This window comes from Etheostoma spectabile, chromosome 12, assembly GCF_008692095.1.
Source record: "Etheostoma spectabile isolate EspeVRDwgs_2016 chromosome 12, UIUC_Espe_1.0, whole genome shotgun sequence".
Classification (NCBI taxonomy): domain Eukaryota; kingdom Metazoa; phylum Chordata; class Actinopteri; order Perciformes; family Percidae; genus Etheostoma; species Etheostoma spectabile.
In genome coordinates this window covers 11,365,170-11,389,276 of record NC_045744.1, presented here as the reverse complement: position 1 = coordinate 11,389,276, position 24,107 = coordinate 11,365,170, and the positions used below count along the sequence as shown (strand labels likewise).

General features: G+C 38.6%; 1 protein-coding gene across 1 annotated transcript in view; it reads right to left on the bottom strand.

Annotated features, from left to right (window-relative positions):
• The window catches only part of b4galt2 (UDP-Gal:betaGlcNAc beta 1,4- galactosyltransferase, polypeptide 2), a 148,170-nt gene that overhangs the window by 62,892 nt on the left and 61,171 nt on the right, over nt 1–24,107 (bottom strand). Inside the window, exons 3-4 of the mRNA XM_032530474.1 lie at nt 16,191–16,309; nt 15,158–15,274 (exon numbers count right to left, since the gene is read on the bottom strand). Coding sequence (XP_032386365.1) covers nt 15,158–15,274; nt 16,191–16,309 — 236 coding nt within the window. The remainder of the gene's footprint in view (nt 1–15,157; nt 15,275–16,190; nt 16,310–24,107) is intronic.

The following is a 24,107-nucleotide window of genomic DNA, read 5'->3' as shown; positions in this document are numbered from 1 at the left end:
GGGATGATATGCCCATAACTACTTCTATTTAATACCATACCCCTGAGGGTAAAAAAGATGTAGATTTACTGAAAAAAGAGGCAGAGTGATGTCTTTCACAAAGCGAAGTTCATGCTCTTCTCTCCTAACACAGTACAATCACTGTCTTTGTTTCAATTTTCATAAGGAAGCTTTTGGTATGCCACAGCTCTCACAGCTTTTCCCGGTGAGACCTTGAAGAAAACAATATCATGTCACTTTTTCAAATCAATATTTATTATGTAGTAGCTGCTATCGACACACATTTTGCTTTACAGATTTAATACGGTAGTTCATCTCTGCTCATATCCTCCTGGGTTCCCTCATCAAAATGTCAAATGCCTTTTCTCATTTCACAGAGATTCTTTGACTGCTAAGCTGCTGACCGAAAGACAAAGATAAACAAGTTGAAGGTCAGTCAGCTCAGAAGGATGGTTCTATATTGTCCGGTATAACTCTTGCAATCATAATACACCCCATGGCCCATCATGCGCTTCATTACTGATCACTCAAACTAGGGCTGCACGATTATGGCCAAAATGATAATCACGATTATTTTGATCAATATTGTGATCACGATTATTATCACGATTATTTGTTGATTTTAACCAAACAACTTTTATGGTCACATAGGCTATTTATAACTGCTTTCACATCCATATTATGCTACATACAAGTTGTATGTTACAGACATACAGTTGCAACACATGTAAATGAAAATTAGCTATCTGAAGTAAATAGCGTTGGGTACATATATTTTTTTAAATGTATCTCTGAGAAAGCTCCTTCACTTGTTTTTGACAATAACTGATTAAAAGAGCTAGGGAGAGAGGGACTGCGAGGGACTGCAATGGACGTAATGACAATAAAGTGGAATCTAATCTAATCCAATAAAAGAGTGACGGCTCACTCATTTTGAATGGGTCCAGCACGGGTCGAACGGTGGGTCAGTGAAATTACATACGGTGTGTGTATGAAATGTCTGTATCGTCACTGCGCTGCATTTTTCTGAACTATGATATTCTGGCCATGGGTCAGATCTCTCGCCCAGGTCCAGCAGGCTCCGCTTCACACGCTATTACTCTACGAACTGAAGTTAGTTGCATTAAATAACTTCTTCTGTGGTTTTTGCCGTGGCGGCCGCAATAGCAGAGTTACCAGCGGAAACACTGGTACAAATACAGGTTTGCCTCTCATGGTTAACAACATAAAGCTTTGTAAATAACTATTAAAACTGGGTGGGGGGGTGCGCGGAGAGGAAAAAGGGGGGGGGAGAGGAGAGGGAGGATCCAACACAGACAGGCTTCAAAAAAGAAAGGGGTCATAAAAAACCCCAATCCATATTAAAACATTCCCAGGGAAAGGGGGAGGCCCCTTGGGTTTTGTACTGGTGAGCCCCTGGGGGGAAAAATAACCGCCCCCTAGACCCCTGTGAGCAAACCCAGACACAAACTAGCCCCGGACTGTTGTCTAAAAAACATCACAGGGGGGACAACATGTTCGTTACTAGTAAACAGGTTAAACTGGGCCCGATTTCTACTGTTGAATTTTTTGCCCCTTGTCTGAAAAATTTGTCGTGGAAAAGTGGGATCGTGATTAAAATTTCGTTTTAATTGGGGGGCCCTAATTTAAAAACCCCCGTAATCACAAGGGAAAAACGCCGTTTTTTGGACTTTAAATTTTGATTTTTAAACGTTTTTAGCAAACAGCAGGCACTACATTAAAAAGGGGATGGCCAATATTTACTTTTGAAGATGTAAAAACCTTTTCAGGAACTAAAAGTTTTTAAATTTTAAAACCTCTTTCCATTTGATTTTTTTTTAAAAATCTTTATCGTAAGTTTTCCGGGAAAAAAAAGTAAAAGTTAAAACTGAGAAAAGTCCCAAAATTTTGGGGCCAGATACCAAATGACAAGCTTGTGTTCACAAGTTTTAAATTTCTGAGAAACGGAAACGACAATATTTCCACAATGAAAAAAAAAAACGGGCAATCAAAACCCCCGGTCAGCCAAAATTTTTGGGGAGGGGAAAACAAAAAGCAAAATTTTTATCTAAAATGTCCATTGTAAAAAAATCCCTCATAGTTAAAATGACCGTTAAAAATTCGGGGGTCAACTTTGGGCCTACTGGGGTTGGTGTTTCCCAGCAAATTTTGAAAAAAATTATCAAGGGGGGGTTATTCTAGGGCCATTACAAAAGTATTTACCCGTTGTTTGAAATTTTTTATAACCGCCATTCATTTTGGCCCCCACTTTGCAGGGAAATAACTTACACGAAGGTTTAAAAAAACTTAAGTTGTCCCTTTTTATTCTAAAGAAAAAAAAAACGACCAAAAATAGAAGGTTCCCTTTCCTTTTACCCTGGTTTTGGCTCCGTTTGAGGCGTTTTTGTAAAAAAAAGGGTAAAAATTGGGGTCTAACCAAGCGAACTTACTGTTTCATAGTTGACAAAATTACCCTATTGCAAAAGGGGAAGCACGCGACGTTTTGACTTTCCTTTGGGTTTATGTTTAATTTCTAATGGGGAAATAGCATTTTTAGTTTGCATAATTAGCCCGTGCCCATTTTTTTTTTTAAAAAATTTTTCCTACGCTTCCATCTCTGCAAGATTTGCAAAAGATTGAGTTTTTTGGCACAGCTACCCCGAAGGGCTCAACTTTAAAAAAGGTTTCCCCACGTCAATCTAAAAACAGCAAATCAAATTGGGGGGCCCCCGGCCGCAGAAAAAGCTCAGCAGTCACCGGAAAAATGATTCTAAAAATTTTACTGATCCTGTCCAAAGGAGCAAAGGGGTCTGTTGGCCCTTTTTAACTGCTATGGGAAAATTTGGGAAAAAATTTTTTGGTCACTGTAGGGTTTTTCCCCTTCATAAAGGGATTTCAAAATAAAACAAAGAAACTTTGGCGCTGGCGAACAAAGTTGCTTGTGGAGTTTGATTAAATGTTGTTTAGTTTCATAGCTTGTCTTCCATCAGGTGTTAAATTGGACTTACAACTCTTTTCAGACTCTTAACAACACCCCTGACCACTCATGTTTTTTGCAAAGTAAAACTACTGTATGCTGTAGTGTCCCCAGTTGTCAATGATTACCTTGGGTAAATGCCCACGTTCATAATAATAGGGGGCCAATTATGGCCAAATCTACAAAATAATGCTGTAAGTAAAGTGTAAGGAAAGGTAGACAAAATCTTGCAAAACCACTGTCGGGGTTTAGAATTATCACGTGGTCAAACAAACCCATTTCAGTCAAATAAAATAAAATCAAGTAGATAGGTCAACAGGTTATTGGTTACAAATGTATCATGGGACCAAACTGTACATGCTTGTGATTCTATGTGTACACATAAGCCTCATCTGCATTCTGAGCACAACACTATCACACAGATGAGATGCTTGGTTTGCAGAACTTATGTGTTCAGAAACTGGGGCCACACACACACAAACACACACACACACACACAACACACACACACACACACACACACACACACCAACACACACACCCCACACCACACATTTCCTTTTAAAAAAAAACGACAGTGCTGACGCCCGGGGGTTTAAAAAGAAAGGGGGGAAAGAAGTGCCTCCCTAAGACAGAAAAATTGAAATTTACAGGATGTCCCCTTTTCCCCCAAATTTTTGTTTGAAATCACACTGCACAGCCATTAGAACAAAAAACCAAAAAAGGGAGCTTTTTTTGAGGAAATGCCCCTTAAAAATTTACGAAAAAACAATTTTTTTCCCATTCCACTTCTGATTTTATGGCGCCCCACAACTTTTTTCCCAAGTTTCTTGTCCCCTTGAAATCTCTAATCCGCTACATTTTTTAATGAATTTTCCGTGCACCCCTTCTATTTTTTTGCCATAGTCAGTTCAAAAAGGAGAGCAGGGGCGGGGCCCAGAATGAAACAAAGAGAGAAGAAAAAGATATTACTATAAAATGATCTTGGCCTTTATAAAAATTTTTTTGCAGGGCGAATTTTAAAATTGTGTGATTTGGGTCTCTCCCTTTTGACACATAAAAGCAAACCCCATTGAAAAAATTTTGGGGGTTTTTTTTTGTTAAGTTAACCTCTCCTCTAAGGCCTTTTCCCTAAATTTTAAGCTTTGGGGAAATCCAAAAACTGGGCCCCTAGCCTTTTAAAATTCCAAACCTCCCCATTTTAAATATTGATTTTTCTTTTTTCCCCCCCACCTTTTTAAATCAGATTGCGGGCCCCAGGGCCTTTCTCGGCCGGGGGGTTTTTTAATTTTAAAACCCTTTATGGGGGGAGGGGGGCTCGCATGAGGACATGGATTTTATTAAAAACCCTGAAAAAACCCCAGTCAAGGACTCCCAATTCTGCAGGTGTTTGGTAAAGGCATACTAAAAAAAAAAAATGCTTTAAAAATTTTAGGCCGTTATTCAGGGAAGACATCCGCACTCTTAAAAAAACGCAGCCTGGGAAATTATTTAAATGGGGGCCCAATTGAAGCAGCCAGGGGGGAACCCGTAAGGGGGACAAAAAAAAAAAGCTTGGGGGAAAAAAAGGGGCCCAAAGGGGGGGGCCATAAAAGGCAAAAATTTTTTTTCAAGGAAATGGGGGCCCAAACAAAACACTTTCGATAGTTTTAAACTAAAGGGGGGGTTATTAAAATTTGGGTTCCCACAATCCTCAAAAACTTAAAAAGGCACAAAAAGGGGGCAAGCCAAAAAAAACCATTTTTCGGGATTTGGGGTGTTACGGTGGGGGGGGGGGCCCACACCCTACAAACTTTGAGGGAGAAGGGGTTTCTGAAGGTCCTTGGCCAGTCCCCGGGATGGGGATTAAAAACCGCAGGGGCCGGTCTCCCATCACTAGCCCCAATGAAAGGTTGGCAAAAAGCAAAGGCTAATTTGGGGGGAAATGGGTTAAAGGCTTTTTCCTAATGCCAAAAACAGAAAACCCAGGGGAAAAAAAGAAAAAGCAATCCTACAGGGGGGGGGACCAAAGGGGGGGAAACAAAGGGAAGAAGAAGGCCCACCGGAAGAAAACGAACAAAAAAAAGGGGGAAAAGAAGGGGCAGCAAGGGGCGACAAAAAAAGGGGGGTTTTTTTTGAAAATGAAGTAACCTATTCGGGGACACCTAAAAACAATTAAAAACCTGAAAATGACAAATTGGACGCTTTAGTTACCTCAAAAATCCTTCTCATAACATTTTGGCCACTGTGCAGGGGTTTTGGGAAGGGAAAACTCCAATCCACAATAAAAACTCCACTGGCCTAAAAGGTTTGAAAACCCCAATCCACTTTTGGACAACCTGCAAACCCCTATATCATCATTTTAATCACCCAAAATTTTAAATAAAATGCAATTTTTGAGGGAACCAACGTTATGAGTTTGTTTGTTTTTTTACAAATACAATGGCCTAACTGGAAAATAGTCTGTATTTATTTTGTTTAGAAACTACATGCAACTGTCATTGCCCTTTCGCACAAGCACAAATACAACTGTTACGTTACACTGTGTGGCTCTGAGTGGAGGTGGGGAAAAAGGAAAAGATTTGAGGGACTTAAAACCCCAACAACATGCTATAAAAGGTGAGATATTACACACACACTCAAAAATTCACACACAGAGACAGTTTAAATGAGGGATAATTCCAGAGCTATTCATTAATAGTGCAATGTAGCCTCCAAAACACGGAAGCAATTGGTAAACATCTGATATAATATTAAGCCAAAAGAATGTAATAACACATTCTTGATCCCTATTTATGTATCAAATATAAAATGATACAGCTGACACTTGACAGATTATTGTAGTTTTCTTTCATTAATGTCTGAGGAGTGTGTGAGTTAAAGTTACTTTAAATGCGGGTTATTTGGTGTTTACAGAGCATATCATCATCCTCAGTGTAATCTCTGTTGCTAGGATGTAGCACCAACATGTTGATCCTTCAGATCATGGAGACATACAATATGATCTAGATATACATGTATCTCTTTCTGAAATGTTGCTTCAGTGTGTATACATTCACTGTATCGAGTGTGTGCATTATATTGTATCCAAACCTGCCTAAGAAAAGCTCTTCTATACACTAAACATTGGTTTTGTGTCAATAACTCCAAATGGTATGTTTGTACATCTTGTAATGTTTACTCTGGGGTCTATATGGAGTGTTGTGCATTTATTTTGTGTGCCAGCTGCAGCTCCTTAATTTGAGACAATATAAAGTTTAACTGGGTATAAAAAAAAGACTCCATCAAGTAAAATACATCACATACTGTATTATGTAGTATGATGTGTGAGTAGGGGCCATATTTATCTTTTCCATCTTTTGCTCTCTCAACAGCTTGGTGTTAATGGACGCTTGGTTGAAGTGGAAGCTGACGGACAAAAGGCACGTTAAATTATGCATCACTAAAATGCTGAAATGTCAATTTGCTATTACACCATGCCTAAATTGCAAATGGGCACTGTATCCACGTAAACACGCAACTAATGTTTTGCATTTTTATTGCAAGGAGCATCAGCACTTTAAAAAGATGTAGGTGAATATGTGTGTGTCTTGTCAAATGTGTTTGACAGGTCTTCTGTGATGTATCAATCATTATTGTGGCTAAATTGACTGAGTTTAAGCTATGCTTTTAGGATTTTAATCTTATAATAACACTTGAAGAAAGGAACACATGCTAAACAATAACAGCTATTCTTCCTCTGGTCATTGAGGTTGTTTGATTTTGATGTCCTTAGGTTTAACAACTTCATCTCAAAAGAATGGTAAAGAAAGCAAGATAGACAATTGAATTAGTATCTATTCTAAACTTTCTAGTATTATATGGTAAATAATATCTTCACCAGTGATTGATGAATGTTGTAGAAAATTAAGGTCTAAAGAGTTGTTTTAGTTGTTTTCTTTTATTTTGTATACAGCTGTATGCATGACACAATAATAAATTAAACTAACAATATCTACTACCTATCTACTACTCATTTATAAAGGGTAAAAAAGTCAGATAACCATTTTAGGCGTTTGGGACTGCAAGGTCACACTGTTTGTTATCTCCCTACGATCCACAGTAATAGTGTACAACATCCCACATGCTGCTTCTAGGAAAGGAGAGGAGTTTGCAGCTAAATCTATAATTCATCACAGCCGAGGCTAGGGCAACCACATCAAGTACTTTGCATCTGGGGCTCAATCGGGTCTAAGGGTACCGAGTGAACGAGAACATTGTTTTACTGTACAGTTCCTACAAAACAGTAACAACGCTCCAGCAAACACTGAAACATAAAAGTTGAAGAGGGTGCAAGGAGGAGGAAAGAAACAAAGTTGTTCCTCATCAGATCAATATGTGCATAGCCCATACATGGGCTGGAGTGGTAGTTAAAGTGAAAGAGAGAGAAACAGAGACTGAGGGAGAGAAAAAACTAAGGTTGTAAAGTCTACAAAGTAGATAAGAAAATAATGAATGATATAATTAAATAGGCTTTGTTACATCTTTCACCTGAATAGGTAATGCTAATACCAACTAAAGATAAAGAGTACCATGGATTGAATATTCTATGCTGGTGGCTGAATTTATTGCAGTCTTTCTATTTATCAAAATGCACCATATGGCAGCGTCCTTATACTATCCACTGGCTTCTGATCTACTGATCTGGAACAAAAAACATTTATGCAAAATTGATAACAGCTTTTCAGAGAGATTCCTATTGTTCCTATTGGTTAATCTACAAATGCAGATGCACATGCACGTTTCTTCTGTAACAGTTCTGTTTAGTAAAGCCAATGGCTCAGTGGTGCAGCTGCAGCTAATTAAAGACTGAACTATTAGATAAGAATCTTTATGTCATTCATCTATAAACAGCGCGTATAGGAATTTTGCTTCGTAAAAACTGCTACCATCTGAACGAGGACACACAGGAGGCGGAGTGATTGCTGCAGACAAGGCGGTATATTAGCATTTTGCTAGTCCTATCTCAAAGGGCTTTACAAAGAAAATGGAATAGTCATTCTTTTAGAATTGCAGCTATATAACGGCATGCCATTGGGATGAAATAAATGATAAGTACTCGTACAGGTGACTATATGAAGCTGTATGTATGACTATATGTATACCCATGCTTATCTGATGGGCAGGGCTGGACAGAGAGAGGAGAGGGAGAGCTGCAGAAAGAGGTCTTACTCTCCTTCAAATTTGAAAAGCTTCAGCTTTAAATATTGTGATTAATGTGTATTTTTGGCATGGTAATGTGGCATTTTGCAGGAGCAGGCTACAGAGGTTTGGTAGGTTCACTTCTTTCTAATTCCACATCCCCAAATTATTCATTCATTGTTGTCTTGAACCTCAACTGACACTGACTAAAGTTACAAAACTTAAGACAATTTATCAGACATACATGTGCTGTAGTACTCCTGAACACCTGTAAACAGACTTACAGGAGAGTTCCCCTTTGAAAAAACGTGATAGATATTTTAAAGACCAAAACATTTATTGCCTAATCAATAAAGAAAATGACTGCTACAGCCCTAACTGATAGACTGTTTTGCAAGTGTGAGACGAATGATACTAGTTGTCATGCCAATATTCATGTTCATTTTGCACCACCATACTGTAGCACAGCATGCCAATTGATCCAGCATGACAGCACTGATCAGATAGCAACAGTCACTTCTAAAAGAGTTGGCTTCTATTCTGAAATAAAAACTTTTGGCAGGTCTTAAACTAAAAGGCATAAAGAGACAAAGAAATGAAAAGCAATGTATGAATTTGGATAAACTCCTTTAAAGGAGCATTTCTGGCATTATATAAGCCTGGTCTTTTGAAATGTGATCATCAAAAGACAGCATGATGTCTAAGGTGGGTGCATCCCAGATGAACTATGTGGTCCTCCTAAACATGACCTTTACCATAACAAATACAAACAGAAACACACAGAGCTTAATCCATCCTGATCCTATTATGTCCACTCAGTGCCGAACACTGCTGAAGCTGAGGTGTACACATGAACAAAAAAAGCTAAACTGTGTAAAGGATGACTGGATTCTCCTTCCTCTACAACACAACCCAAGACTCTCGACACATGCAGAGGAGTTACAGAACAGTCAGTGTGTGTGTGTGTGTATGGGGGCTTGGGGGTTGACATAAAGAAAAAGTAGGTAGCAGGTCTTATCTTGGTGGATTAGCAGAACAAATGGCCCGCAGAAGCTTATTGTGTGAGTTGAAAGCAGGTTTTGTCCTCTCCATTTTCGGCTTTTACCAAGAACATAGACATTTAGACTACTTTCAAAGCACATCACAATATTAAGAGTTAGAGCCTTAGCAGCATAGTTTGCTTTTCAGAATATGCCCATCTTGTTTAATGTTTTGTAATTTTTAACACTAGGCCAAAAGGTTTCAGGAGAGGGCGAAACACTGCCACCAGATATCAAGTGTATATACAATTTTTAAACTTAATTTATTTATTTAATTTCTCTCCCATGAATCACTGCGAGACCCCTCGGATGTATCTTGTGACCTTTTGGAGGGGCCAGAACCATAGGTTAGAAAGCTATAGATAAAATACTAACCGTGTAGTAGTTAAAACATTGAAGCATCTGTATTAACAATCTAATAATGTCATACTTTAACAATGACCACTACTTTTTTTGATAATACTTTTCTATTTTTACTTGAAATAGAGTATTTTTACATTGCTGTATTAGCACGTTTTCTAAAGTAAGAGATCTGTGTATACTTCTTCCACCACTGCAGATATCAGTGAAGAAACATTAGGCTCTGTGACTTTTGCCTTATAGACTTCCCCTAAAACTGCAGCGTATTAGATGTTAAAAATCAATAATGATATCCAGCTTGGGATCAGCCTTAAACTCACATAAAAATCATAACAGCAGATGGCTTTTCTTTTTTCATTACTTTTGTCTCTCACCTTCTTCCCTCCCCCTCTATCAGCTGTTTTTTCAGTTTGTTCTGTCCCTCTCTCTGGGCTTTTCTCCAGTTTACATGATGAGCTGGTGGCCAACAAAACAAACATTGGCCCCAGTCCCCGGCAGGCTGAGAGGACACGGAGCAGCAGGGCAGAACAGCAAGGTTGCTATATAACTTTCTGCATGATCCCTCTGCAACGCCTACTCACCAAACCTCACTACCAACACCACTCTGCCGAGTGAGATGATCGCTGCTTAAAAATGTCCGGTTGAGGCAAAACAAGGACGGCAGGACGGTGCAGCAAGCCTTCAACCTGAAGCAATGCAGTTTGCGCTGCTCTTTAGTAGCTGAGATTGTGACGTGACCTCTGACCTGTGCCTTTATTTATAAATTAATATTATTATATAATTTCCTGGCACACACAACAAACAAAACACAATCAATAGGCAACTACTTTGCCAATTGAATTATTCAAGCCATGTTTTTATGGAGGTAGAACAGTGACAGTAACCTGTGGTATTGAAAATAAAATTTGGCATGGAAACATATGTTTGCATCATGATAGGTTTTTCAAAGTCAGTCTACATTTTTTCTTGATGTCTGTGTCTTTTTGGTGATTTTTTTTTTGGTTTACGCTTGAGATCATATATCGCAATCAACTCTCTCGCCCCACGCAGTTCAAAGTACGTATTACGTCAAGATTTTTACAATGTCACTGGTTTTCAGTTTCAACTTTCTGTCACTGTTTTGGCGTAGGGAGGAGGGGCCTGAGGAAAAGGACGAAGAGGGGCGTGGGTTCTGGGTAATTAACATAGGCTACTATTGAGAGACTGCACTGCCACAGGAATCCTCACCGATGTGGTAAAACCGCATACCTGCAATGTCTTCGTCAAGTTTACCTGGAACCTCCAAACCTCAAGTAAGTCTGTTTATCTCTGCCATTTTTTCACAAAGAAGCAGACTGGTTTAGTGTTAACTTTTGATGTAGGCCTAAACTGTGCTGTTAGCAGAGGTTAGCATTGTTCTCTTAATTCAGCACACGTCAGCTAACTTGTGGCTAATTTTAGCTTAGTATCCCGCAGGGGATGTCAATCTATCTTCTATACTCTAGTATGCTCCATTTTTTTTAAGTAAGACTTTAAACATTGTCCAAAAGTGACAATCATCCCTTTTCTATACATAATCATGACATTCTAACCAGCTCTCTTCACCAGCTCCTGTTAGTAACTCCTGTACAGTATATTGAGCAGCTGGATATTGTCTGTAAAATGGCCCGCCCACCAGACAGTTAAATAACAGGATTGGAGAATAATGGGAGGAGCTGGGGTCAGTGGGAGATTTGTTTCACATCTTTGGTTGTGCTTTTTTTTTTTAAATCTCCAAAGGGCCTTTCTTTCCACAATATGACTGTTGTGACTCTAAGGACAAGACAGTCATTATCTGTTAGCAAGGATGAGACTTGAAAGGAGAAATTATTGAGACTTCCACTCGTTTAACACTTGAGCAAACACGATAGAAGAGTGCTCTCCACCGTCCTTTCGGAAAGTGGCGCCAGGTGTAAAGGTGTAATCGCCCATCAGGACTTCTTGTCATCATAATCCCTCCTCTGATGCTTTGATTTGACTCCTCTCAATCTCCATGTGTCCTGCCTTGGCTGCACAATTAATCTGATTATCAAAGTATCAAGAATACAATATGGAATAGTGCAATATCTATATTGCAGGGGCCCAATATTTGTTAAAGGCAAATTACCAAACTAATGGGCTCACAGATAGCTCAGTTATAGAGGTTTAGTCCTCAACGCAGCGGGCCCGGGTTCGACTCCAACCCGCAGTCCTTTGCTGCATGTCATTCCCCCTCTCTATCCCCTTCATGTCTTTATCTGTCCTGTCAAAAATAAAGGCTGAAAATACCAAAAAAATAATCTAAAAAACAAAAAAAACACCAAAATGTTAAACCATTCTGAATGTAGAATTGTGGTGCTGCAGAGACGTCCCAGCCTACAAATCGTATTTTACAGACTAAAATAAAAATATCTTTGTTTTGTACAGATTCTCGCAAAAAAAATCCCATTATAATCACTTTACTTTGTATTATTTTAATAATTTTCACTGAAAATTTGAATAATTATACAAAAATATTTATTCCCACCAATATTGTGAATCCTATTGCAATCGCAACGTCAGTCAAAACAATCGCAATTAGATATTTTTCTAATATTGTGCAGCCCTAGTCCTGACTGACCTCTCTGAAGGAAATCCAGATAGAGTTGTGGATTTCAGTGCACAAACCTCAATAAAAAGCAAAGATAATTGGATACTTTCTAACACATGGCCCTTCTAAAAATAAAACTGAAGTATGATCAGCTGTCAACATAATTAGCAAAAAAACGCCACTACAGGTGGCATCAACATCTTCCAATAAGTTATAAACCGTACTAACTATTCAGACTAATCAGCATGAAGCATTTGTCTAGAGCTTAATTCTAATATAAATCCTGGGTATAAAGGAGCAGCAGCAATGCTCAGGTTTGGAGCTAATTGCAATATGACACAATGATAATATTGATGAGCAGCTGCTGAATGAAAAATGTATAACCTCAAGATGTCCTTCCTTACCAATTAGTATAACATTTTTTTTTTCTTTTTTTTTTCCTTAAAGCAGTTGCTTATGAGCTTTTTAGAAACAGTTTATAAAACTATTAAAGAGGGCCACTCTCAGCAGGGGTTGTTACATGTAGTGGAAGTAAAGCAGAGCCTACAGCTGTAGTAGTTAGTAGTATATATATAGTATGTACAGAATATATATATACTGATATATATATATATATATAGTAGTTATATCTACAGTATATAGTAGTTAAATGAACTCCACTACACAATGCAAGAGTTATATATCTGGTTTTAAGAATCTCAACAAGTTCAAATGCATTTAAAAATACACAAAAGTAATTTCCACTTCAAACACAGCCCTCTGTGAACCTCTAAATCAAGGAGTGGAGCACACTTTGAGCCAGGCAGTGGATCAGTATCTGTTTGAAGTGCAGGTGAAAGAGTTGAAGATGCAACAGCAGCTCTGCTGACGTCGCTGTCGACTGTAAAATCAGATTACCTGGTGGTGTGACATTTGTGGGTAGAACAAATAGAACACAAGCTACGCAGTCTGGGGCAGCTTGCCTAATGACTAAACTGTCCTTCAACTGGAGGACTAAGCACTTTTACCTCCTGTGCCAACAGTGTGCACTGCAAACCAGTCCTTGATTTTCTGGAAGAGGGCCAAAATCACCAAGAGAATTGTCTTACATAGTTCCTCCAAACTACCATATTTTATATCAGTATTTTACCATGAGAAGTGAAAGTGTCTTGCAAAATTAGTAACATATTTTTAAAAATCGGTTTGTATGTTATGATGTATGTGTTCATTAGTTTTATTATTATATTTTATTGATTGGTATTTTTCTCTATTTTATTCTCTAGTTTTAATTGCACTGTTTTCATGTTGTTTTCCACATGTAAAACACTTTGATATTCTGTATTGAATGGTCCTAAATAAATAAAGTTATAATATATTATCAATGAAATGCATCACCAGTCATTAATCAGATTAAAACTAAATGGGATGTACTGAGACCTCCGAGTGAGCCAAACTGCCTTGAGATGAAACTGAAGATAAACTGAGAGTGTATACTGTTTTGTAGCAGTGATGGAAATTTCAGATGAGCCAAGCCTATTCTTAAAAAAATGAAACAAAAGTGTGTGTGTGTGTGTATGTGTGTGTGTGTGTGAAAGTGTAAAAACGAGGGAGTAAGACACTGGAACATTGCCACATCAAGAGAAGAGCACAGCAGGGCAGGCGGAACCAAAGGTCTGTTTCACAGGGGGAGTGATTTAGGCGCTGAGCGAGGCCCACAGGGTAGAAAAAGGTCAGAAAGCAGAGCTCATTACCCATAATGTGGAAGAAGAAGTCGTCTCATCCAACACAGTGTGAAAGACTGACACACAATCTCACAACATTGCTTAGAAAATCCAGCTCCTTGTGCTATGGCTGAACTGAGTGCAGTGAAAGTAGATGAGTTGCTGATTTTTGCTGCAGATGTGTTTTTTCTTATCAGAAAACAGTCAATGAAGACTAGTCTGTAATGAGACAAGAGGAAGGGCAGCCTTTAGGGGATTAAGCAACTGCAAAGTGATTTGCAGTGGTGGAAAAGTATTCAGAGCCTTTACGTAAGTAAAAGTACTAATACCACACTGTAAAAATATGCAGAAAAATCCTCACATTTTAGAAACTATAAATGTGAGTTGTGTCAATCAACTAAGTGTTTAATTAGCTTATTAATTCAGCTGCAATTAGGTAGTATTTAATATTGGGTAGTATTTAACCTACATGTGTTTTGTGTGCATGAATCTTAATTTGTAAAGTAACTGTTAACTAAAGCTGTCTGCTAAGTTCAAGTTTTCCTTCTGAAATGTAGTGGTAGTAGAAGTAGAAAGTGCCATGAAAAGAAAAGACTTAAGGAAAGTACAAGTACCACAAATTTGCACAAGAGCTTGAATAAATGTAAAATACTTCAATAGTTACATTCCATCACTGGTGACTTGTTCTCAATTTCTACAGCCAGTAATAGACTGTATTAATGTCGCATTCATGTCATACCAGAGTTAACGTAATTATGAGGTTCCCACTTGTGAATATCGTTCATCTCCCAAGTAATCCACATACTGCATCACTACTTGGTATCCAGGCTGCACCGCGGACAACAGGCAGGCGCTACAGAGCACTCTATGCCCGCACCAACAAACGAATAGTTTTTATCCACATGCAGTTGCACTGATGAACACACTCCACCTCCAATGCCCCCCACCAACCCAACCTGTGTGCTAGTGTTAACACATTAGTCACTGCAAACTATTTTTATAGATACAAGTTCAATTTACATATCATGTGTAACTATCTATTTATTCAACTTATTTTATGTATGGTGGTAGATGTGGGAATCTCAGGTTTGTTCCAAACAATGTCTTGTTGTATCTGTATACGATGACAAATAAAGTGTCTTATCTTATCTTACAAGTCGTAATTACACTTGTTTGCCTACTGGTCTTTTGATGAGAACTGTTAAGGCTCGAACAGAAGTTTGTGTGTTTGTTGTTTTCTTCTTGTACCAACCAAAAAGGACAAAATTTGAATAAGTATCTCTTCGACCTACGCCATTGGGCTGATGAAGGTGCTGGTGTTACTTTACGGTACCTGGTTGATGATGTAGATGCCGTAGTCAATCTTCTGCCGTCTGAGGATAGGGTGGAGGTAGTGGAGCCAGTACTTAAGGTGGTTTTCTCTGTGACGGAACGGGATGATGATGGCCACCTATGTTTAAATAACAGGGATAGTTTGAGTTGGTAATTTGTTTGTACAATTAACCATTTCCACATTAAATCAATGCGAGTAAAGACAAGTATAATAACTATCTGAACCTTTTGTGTTGACATGGACAAAGTGTGACAGTCTTTCTCTGTCACATCTCCAAAGAGCGTTAAACAATTATAACAGTTCCTTTCTACGATAAACTGTTCAGAAAATAATTTCTGTAGAAAATTCCCCTTGGTTAATGTCACACTGTACATGAAATTGTTTCTCATTCATTATGAATAAAGTAGCTTAAGAAAGAAGCACTCAATGGCATTGCAGATGTGAAACCAATTTTGGGCTGTCCTCCACTTTGGTGCTTTAAGTGAATCTTTCTCAGCTGTCCAAACAGTCCAAGGTTGAACTGTAATTTACCGTGTAAATTCATGGTAATTTTGCACTCAGATGAAGACTGACCGAAAAGGGACCTTGGTTGGGACCTGAGTAAAATATTATGTAAAGGATAAAAACTTACTGTAAAACACGTAAATGGACTAATACAAATGGTACCACACTTACTGTGAAAAAGACCACTATTCTGTACAGACCCGTGGTTTGCTTTCATAAAGTTAATCCAATACTGAGAAAAAAAAATTTGAAAGAGGAAAATATGGAAGTCGCATTTCTTCCAAGAAAACGGAAAAATAGATAAAAAGGAAAATGGAAAAAGTGACTTAGTAGATCAAACTTATGAGACAGTAAGTCAACAATTAAACCTTACTATCTAATAATTTCATAATTTTGATTTATCAACTGTATTTCAATTTTTATTATGAACAACTTCTTGTCGTTCTCGGTTTTGAGTCCTTTTACTGGCAGAAATGTGCTTCCATGATAAAATGTGTGAATACACAGACAGAGAGACAGACATACAGACCTTCCATCTAGGCCGACAGTCAGGAGGCGTGTAGCGGCCTCCGTTCGTCACGTTTGGGTTTTCTTTCTGCACTCGTTCCATCGTCATCTGGGAGCTGAACTCGATCAACAAACGCCCCACTGAAAAAACAGGGAAAGAGGGAAGAGTTAGTAAGATGAAGAGGATAACAGAGTAGACAGAGGATGAAGTGGAAAGAAAAAACAGATAAGAAAGAAAGCAAGAGAGGGAGAGAGGGAGAGAGGGATGTACTGTAGGGAGTAAGGGACAGAGGAGAGAGGTTTTAGCTTCAAAGCAACACTGTACGTGTATCAAAAGCAATGTGTGCAGAAATAATGGTTTCAAGGGATTTGCTCAGCATAATTCAGTATTTAATAAGATGCACAAGCTTTGGAAAACACATATTCCTACCAAATAAACAAAGACTTTGAAGTCAGTCAGTGTAAACACAACACGAAAGGTAATTACGTTGCTTAGTGATGAAGCCACACCATATGTTATATCACTCCAAATCTATCCATCATTCCTTGAGTACTGACAGATCAAATGCAATCTACGTGTGTGTATTTGTGTGCATGAGATTGCGGGTTCAGACTAATTTAAAAAGAAGGGTTGGCTTCAAATCTCTGGACTCGCACAATAAATACAGCCCCTTTAGGGAGCCAGGATCATTAAAATATATGAGCATGCTTTTCTGTTTGGGCTCCAACCAGAGTCCTGCAACCATAACCCTCATTTTAACAAACCAGACTTTGTGCACTCTTTCTGGGGAAAAATGCAGAAAGCCACTCATTAGTGCATATTTTTTTTCAATGTCAGTGTCAGAAAGAAAACTCATTAGTTAATTTACTAGGAAAAAAACATATTACATGGTGTTTGTCACTCAAAATCTATAAATTGAAACATTGGATCAAGGATGTACCTTTTACATACTGTACTGTAGCCATCAAGCAGGGGGATTATAATGTATTACTGTAATATCACCACATAGATAAGCATGAGATATAGTGTGTGTGTGTGTGTGCGCGCACACATACTTGGGTTTGTAATTGCACTACTATCAACCTACTATACATTTATCACTTCTTCCTCCACCAACATTAGCTCAAACTCCAGTCTCCCTTTTTTCTTACATGTACATTTCATCCCTGTCTGTCTTTACAATCCACACATGCACGCACGCACAAACGCACGCACGCACAAACACACACAACACACACACACACACACACACACACACACACACACACACACACACACACACACACACCACGTATTATTCATGTCATCTGTGCCTAAGTAAAACAGGATGATGTCAGTGTTTATTTTAAGAAGGTTCCTCTACTCACGTCACTAGGCTATTTGGACTGAACTACTTCTTTAAGACACTATACAGTATCATCACAGCCAGCATACACATTATTTTATTATTGATCAAAAGTAAAGATATATGTCTTTTTGTGACTTGCAATGTGTATGAGTACACAGTATAAGCCAATATAGGTACATGACTTATTAATCCACTTAACATTGACGTTTGAGCTTTGTGTTGAAAGGTCTCCTCCAATCAACACTGTACAGGCGAGGAGCATGATCGATGCCAACAAGGTTACATGTTCAGAACATACCTCTGTATCATACCCACAAGAGCCAAATGCAAATATTCCCAACAGCCTTTTCCCCTGACCACTTCTGCCATCACCCTCCATCCTCTCCACTCTCACACTAAACACTCATGTTTCTTTTTTCCCCTCTTCCTCTCTCCCACTAATGAGATGGTAAGTAAAACATGGTGTTTTCATCACGTCTCACAATACTGTTACTTATCTGTCAGACAGCAAAGGAAAGACAAGATAACAGAAAAAAACACAAAAATATGCATTTTTAGATCATTAATTGTGTTGATTTTATTTTTTGAAACTAAAATTATTTAATTAATTAATGTTATTACCTTTGAGTACCAGCTTAATAGTGCACAAACCTTTTCTCTAAAAGTTACATACTAAACATACATTTTAAATTCAAACCAATAACCTACTTCAGAGACCTACTGCCTATCATGTGTTATTTAGGACATGTCTTAAATCCAGTACAAGGCAATGGGAGCATTGCTTGTGTGTTTTAAGTGCACTGTGTTTCTGCTGAAGATAGATAGATAGATAGATAGATAGATAGATAGATAGATAGATAGATAGATAGATAGATAGATAGATAGATATAGATAGATAGATAGATAGATAGATAGATAGAGTTTACTAATCCCAAATTGGGAATTCACTGTGTTACAGCAGCAAGTTACAAGTAACCAAGGACATACACACATACTTCCTCACACACATAACGAAAATACAAGAAAATAAATTAGATGAACAAATAAGATAAAATACTGTAAACTAGCAAATTAAAATGCCAGAACTATTGAAAATATACTTGGGGATGAAAAAAATGGACATCTATATACATAAGTAGAAGAAAATGTACAACCTACATACATAGTATACAGTATATATACAGTTTAAAAAATAAAACATGTATAATATTTAACATGAAGTAACCATTGTGCAAGTAGCTTAATAGTGCAATATTGTAATGTGTGTGGCAATGAGATAGTTATCTCACAGACAGCTGTGAATTGTTTTTGTGAAGTTTTATGGAATTTGGCAGGAATGATTTTTTGTAGCTACCCATGTGACATCAAAGCTGTCAGAGCCTCTTAGAGAAAGAACTCCTTTGGTGGACCAGTGCGGGGTGGAGAGGGTGGTCTGGGTTATCCATGATAGATAACATTTTGTTCAGTGACCATCTCTCCACCACAGCTTCAAATGTCTCCTGTTTGCCGCCAACAACGGAGCCAGCCTTCCTGATCAGTTTGTCCAGTCTGTTTGTGTCGCTGGCTCCGATGCTGCTGTCCCAGCAGATGGCGGAGGAGAACAGAACGCTGGCCACAACCGACTGGTAGAATATCTCCAACATTCTGCTGCACACGTTGAAGGATCTCAGTTTCCTCAGGAAATAGAGTCTGCTCACCCCCCTTCTTGTAAACAGCAGTGTCTTTGAATTTCCAGATCAGCCTGTTGTTGATGTTGACACCCAGGTATCTGTACTCCTCAACCATGTTCACATCTCCTCCCAGGATGCAAAGGGGCTGCGGAGCCATTCCCTTCCTCCTGACGTCAATCACCATCTCTCTGGTCTTATCCACGTTCAGCAGCAGGTGATTTTTACCAGTCCATTCCACAAAGTTGATAAGATTCCGGACTATTTTATCACTGTTTGTTCAGTCAGTAGCTGTGTAGTATACACTTGGTTTTCTGGAATCACAGTGATGTATGTAGTGTTGTAATAGAAATTCTTGAGGGTTAAAAACTAGGCTTTCAGAGAAATCTCAATCTAATTAATTATGCAGAAACATGGCTGCACTAAAGTCTAACATGTGTGAATTGTCAAACTGATAACCATGCAAGGTTAGAGGCACAAAATCTGTGGAGTACAAAAACATTTAGCATTGGTTGAAGCATTCAAGTGCTTTGTTTATCTTACATTTAATATTTTAGAGTTACCTCCAAATATCAACCATTTTAAAGGAATAGTTCAACACGTAGGGGAATACGCTTGTTCATTTTTTTGCTAAGAGTGAAGATTAAATGACTCATACCTCTCTCATATCTGTGTATAGTATGGAGCTAAAGCCAGGGGATATGCTTATAGTAGTACAAAGACTGGGAGCTGGGGGAACGGGCTAACCCAGCACTGCCCAGAGTTTAAAAAATATCTTACAGTACCAGCACACAAATCATGTTTGTTAATGCCGTAAACAAACAGAAATTTAGAAACGAGTAGTTGGGGTTTTACGGGAAGTTACATGCTTTTTTAAGTGCATTTTCTTTGGTAAAAATCAGCCGGATGCAGTAACTAGGCGGATAAAAAAACTGTTGTCTTTTTGCTATTTGTTTCCCTTTGCATCCTGTCTTTATGCTAAACTAAGCCTTTTGAATCCAGCTCTGTATTTTTGGGGAAGACAAGAAAGTCCTTTCAATTTCTTCATCTTTTACCAAGACATAAGTGCATTTCCCCATATAAAAATACTAAACTATTACTTTAAATCTTGTTTACTTAATATTTGTCTTTTGCCTTTGTCACCAACACACCTTGTCAATACAGTGCCGTTGGGCAGCCGGCCCAGAAATATATATGGGATAGAAACAGGATCTAGATTTTGTTGATAGTGAAAAGTTCCAACCAAATGACAAAAAACTCATGAGTTGCACAGGAAATGATGTAATTTACTCTCTGCTCACTGCTGAAATGGTGGAGCTCCACTAACATGCATGTTGTTTTGATTTAAAAAGATGGAGACAGGTAGAAGTCAGAGTGCTTCCAAATAGTCCAGTGACGTGAGTAGAGGAACCATCTTAAAATAAACACTGACATCAGCCTGTTTTACTCAGGCACAGATGACATGAATAATACGTGTGTGTGTGTGTGTGTGTGTGTGCGTGCATGTGCATGTGTGTGTGTGTGTGTGTGTGTGTATTGTAAAGACAGACAGGGAGGAAATGTACATGTAAGAATAAAGGCAGAATGGGGTTTGAGCTAATGTTGGTGGAGCAAGAAGTGATAAATGTATAATAGGTTGATAGTAGTGCAATTACAAACCCAAGTATGTGCACACACACACACACACACACACACACAAACACACATACACACACACACACACAATATATCTCATGTTTATCTATGTGGTGATATTACAGTAATACATTATAATCCCACTGCTTGATGGCTCTATCTGGGACACCCAGGTAGTAGATACATACCTGCTTTGTTTGCAAATATACAATATACACAGGCACACACCAAATTCCCCCACTGAGCTATTAGATTAGTAGCACATGTACCGTCACAATACACTGAGAGCAGACTTGAGGCAGTAAGCACTGTGAACACACACACACACACACACACACACACACACACACACACACACACACACACACACACACACACACACACACACACACACACACACACACACACACACAAAGATTGTGGTGCTTTTTGCTTCTTTTTCTCTCTTTCCTCTCCCAGTTTGTCTGATTGTTCTGACCTTCTCACCGCATAATTCATACATCAAAGCTGAAAGATCACTAAAATATTTAACATTTACACCTCTCCCTCTTTTCCTATTACACTCTTGCTCCACTCTGTTTCCTGGTAAGAGATGCTTGACCCAAAAATAAGTAGGGCCAGGACCAAACTATATTCAGTCTAATCGATTTTGGGTCTGGCCCCGCAGATATTGCTTCTTGTGTGTCAATCATTGCAGAAGAAAAATGTGTTTTTTTAGGTTAGACTGAGAGTGTGATCTGTGAAGTGCACATTAACTATAGCAGTTTAATGCTGTTGTCACTGTTGGTTGTTGAATAGGGACATTTCCTGTACTACTTAAAGGGGACCCAACTGCACACGTAAAAGAAAAAGTTGTTATATAGCCTTTTATGGCTCCAGTGGGACCTGTGTGAAAAGAAAAATCTCTGCCTGAGGCAAATGGCTGAAGGCTACATTAGCCGCTACTAGCATAACGCCAACAAATTTCAGACCAAATGCCTGATGGTCCAAGCTTTGACAAAAAATATGCATGGATTTAAAAAAAAATTCTATGGTTCTTTTGCATCAAATGTAATACTTTTGCCTGTCAATCGTGAGTCCACAATGTATCAGAAGTGCAATACTATATTGGTGAAGTGCATTTTAAAGAGTAACTACTTTCACATTGATTAACAAATACATTTTATGAGACATCAAGTTTACAGTTTTCCTGCCGAGGGTTTAAAATTCTAGCTATAGTCTACCCATTAGGCTACGTTTTTTTCTGTATGCACAGTAACTGAATGCTAAATCAACACCAACAAAACATCTTACTACACATTTTCTTGAGATTAAATCTAAATAAAAAGAAAGAAGAAAAAACAACTTTTTTTTTTATCTGTGAACATAACACCATGACTTGCAGAGTCCCTACGAAGTCACTGGTCATGCCATCTGACCACATAAACTACACAACAGGCTGCTTGTTAATCAGCAGTCCTGTTCTGAGACTTTTTGTTACTTAAGTGATAACTGAAGAAGTGCCAGGGTCAGATTTCACAGAGTTTATAATTGAGTTTGTTTTTTGGCTTCAGGATGAGGGGAGAAATAAGTCGGGGAAAGTGAATGGAAAGAAAAAAACTAGAGAAAAGAAAGTGAAAGGAGAGATTGTTCCTCTCTTCCTACCTCCCATCGACAGGCTCTGACAATAGACTTTCAGCTCTTTGAATCTCATTAGGCCAGCCACTCTCCCTTTCTCTCCCTTTCAATCATTTACAAGTGCTTCTACCAACTGGAGACTGTAATTGCTATTCTTTCAAAAAAGGAGAGAACGAGAGTAAAACAGAGGAAGGTAGAGGAAGAAAATGAGATTTGATGGGAAAAAAGTTTGTGAGAGACACAAAGAAAGGGAAAAAGAAAGTCTTAAAGTCAAGTAACTATGTGTCCAATGCATTTTTGCAATATCTTTTACTTTGTGTATCTGCTCTTGTTGTACTCCTGTTGTCATCCTCCTCTTCTCTTCAAGAGTCCTCATTGTGGATATATCCTCTTAAAGTACAAAAGTGTTTCTGCATCTGCATGTAAGTGTGTGTGTTCATGTGAATTTACTGGATCAGAGGATTAAGGGTATCTAGGAATCTCGTGACACGCAAAAATCTAGTCATCTGTTTGGTAATACCCAGTGTTAGTGTGTGTGTGTGTGTGTGTGTAAAAATAAAAGGTTAACGGTGGTGTAATTCACAGTAGGGCTACACAATTTCTTTTATCAAAATATTAACAGAAAAAGCAAAGGCCACAATCCCCCTGGAATTTGATCTGTTCCCTTGTTCAGACATGCATAGAGTATATGTTATTTTCAAGTGTAATGTACGACAGCCAACGTGTGTGTACACAAATAAGCCTTAATGGGGAAATTTCATTAATAAGTGTGAATTGGATGAAACGCAGTGGGATTCAAACCCGGATTTCCCACATCAAAGGCATGTGTTATATCCACTGCGCCATCACCACACTCAATGTGGAGTTAGGCCAAAAGTTTTCTAAAAGAGTTGCTGCAACAACAATCACCATTTTCTCTTACACTAGTCAAATCACTACGGCAAACCGTTCAATGTCTGTTACAATCTTATTCTATTTGTATGCGTGACACATTACACATAAAAGTACTGGTTCTGGAGAAAGTGCTGAAGAGTACTTTTATCAGTAGTCACTGAAGTACTACTCCATGTTCTATTGAATACCAGTGTTGTGGATTATTACCCAAACAAGCAAGGCAAAAAGCACATAATGGCTCCCATCCATGTGCACAGTATGTTCATCAATGTGTTTTTGATCTGAGACGGAAGAGGTTGGACGTAGGGGGGGATGAAACAGATGGAGAATGCATGTACTGTAATAACAACATCCTATCCTGGCATGGGAAACAGGGTGTGTGAAAGGGCGACAAAGGCCGCGGCAGAAAGAATAAAGGAAGGAAAGTAGGAGCATGAAAGAAGGGAGGGCAGTCAACACCCCTACCTAACTCTGCAGTACTGTTAGTGTAACTGTCAGGTTATTAATTTCGCTTTTTCTACACAGCTTGTCTTACCAAATTCACATCGATGTTACACAATGCTACACAGGCAGAAATAGAGATTAAAATGTGACGACATGTCTCGTCGAGGTGAAAAGTTCTCTCACTGAATAAGTACACAAGAGCAGATCAGCAGCCTTCATGACTGAGTCTGGCTTCAACCTTGAAGTTAGCACAGAAGCCCGCCCGTTCTCCAAAGTTTACTCCAAGTGTAGTTTTGCAGAGCAGCAGCGGAGATTCAGTTGGAAAAACACCTG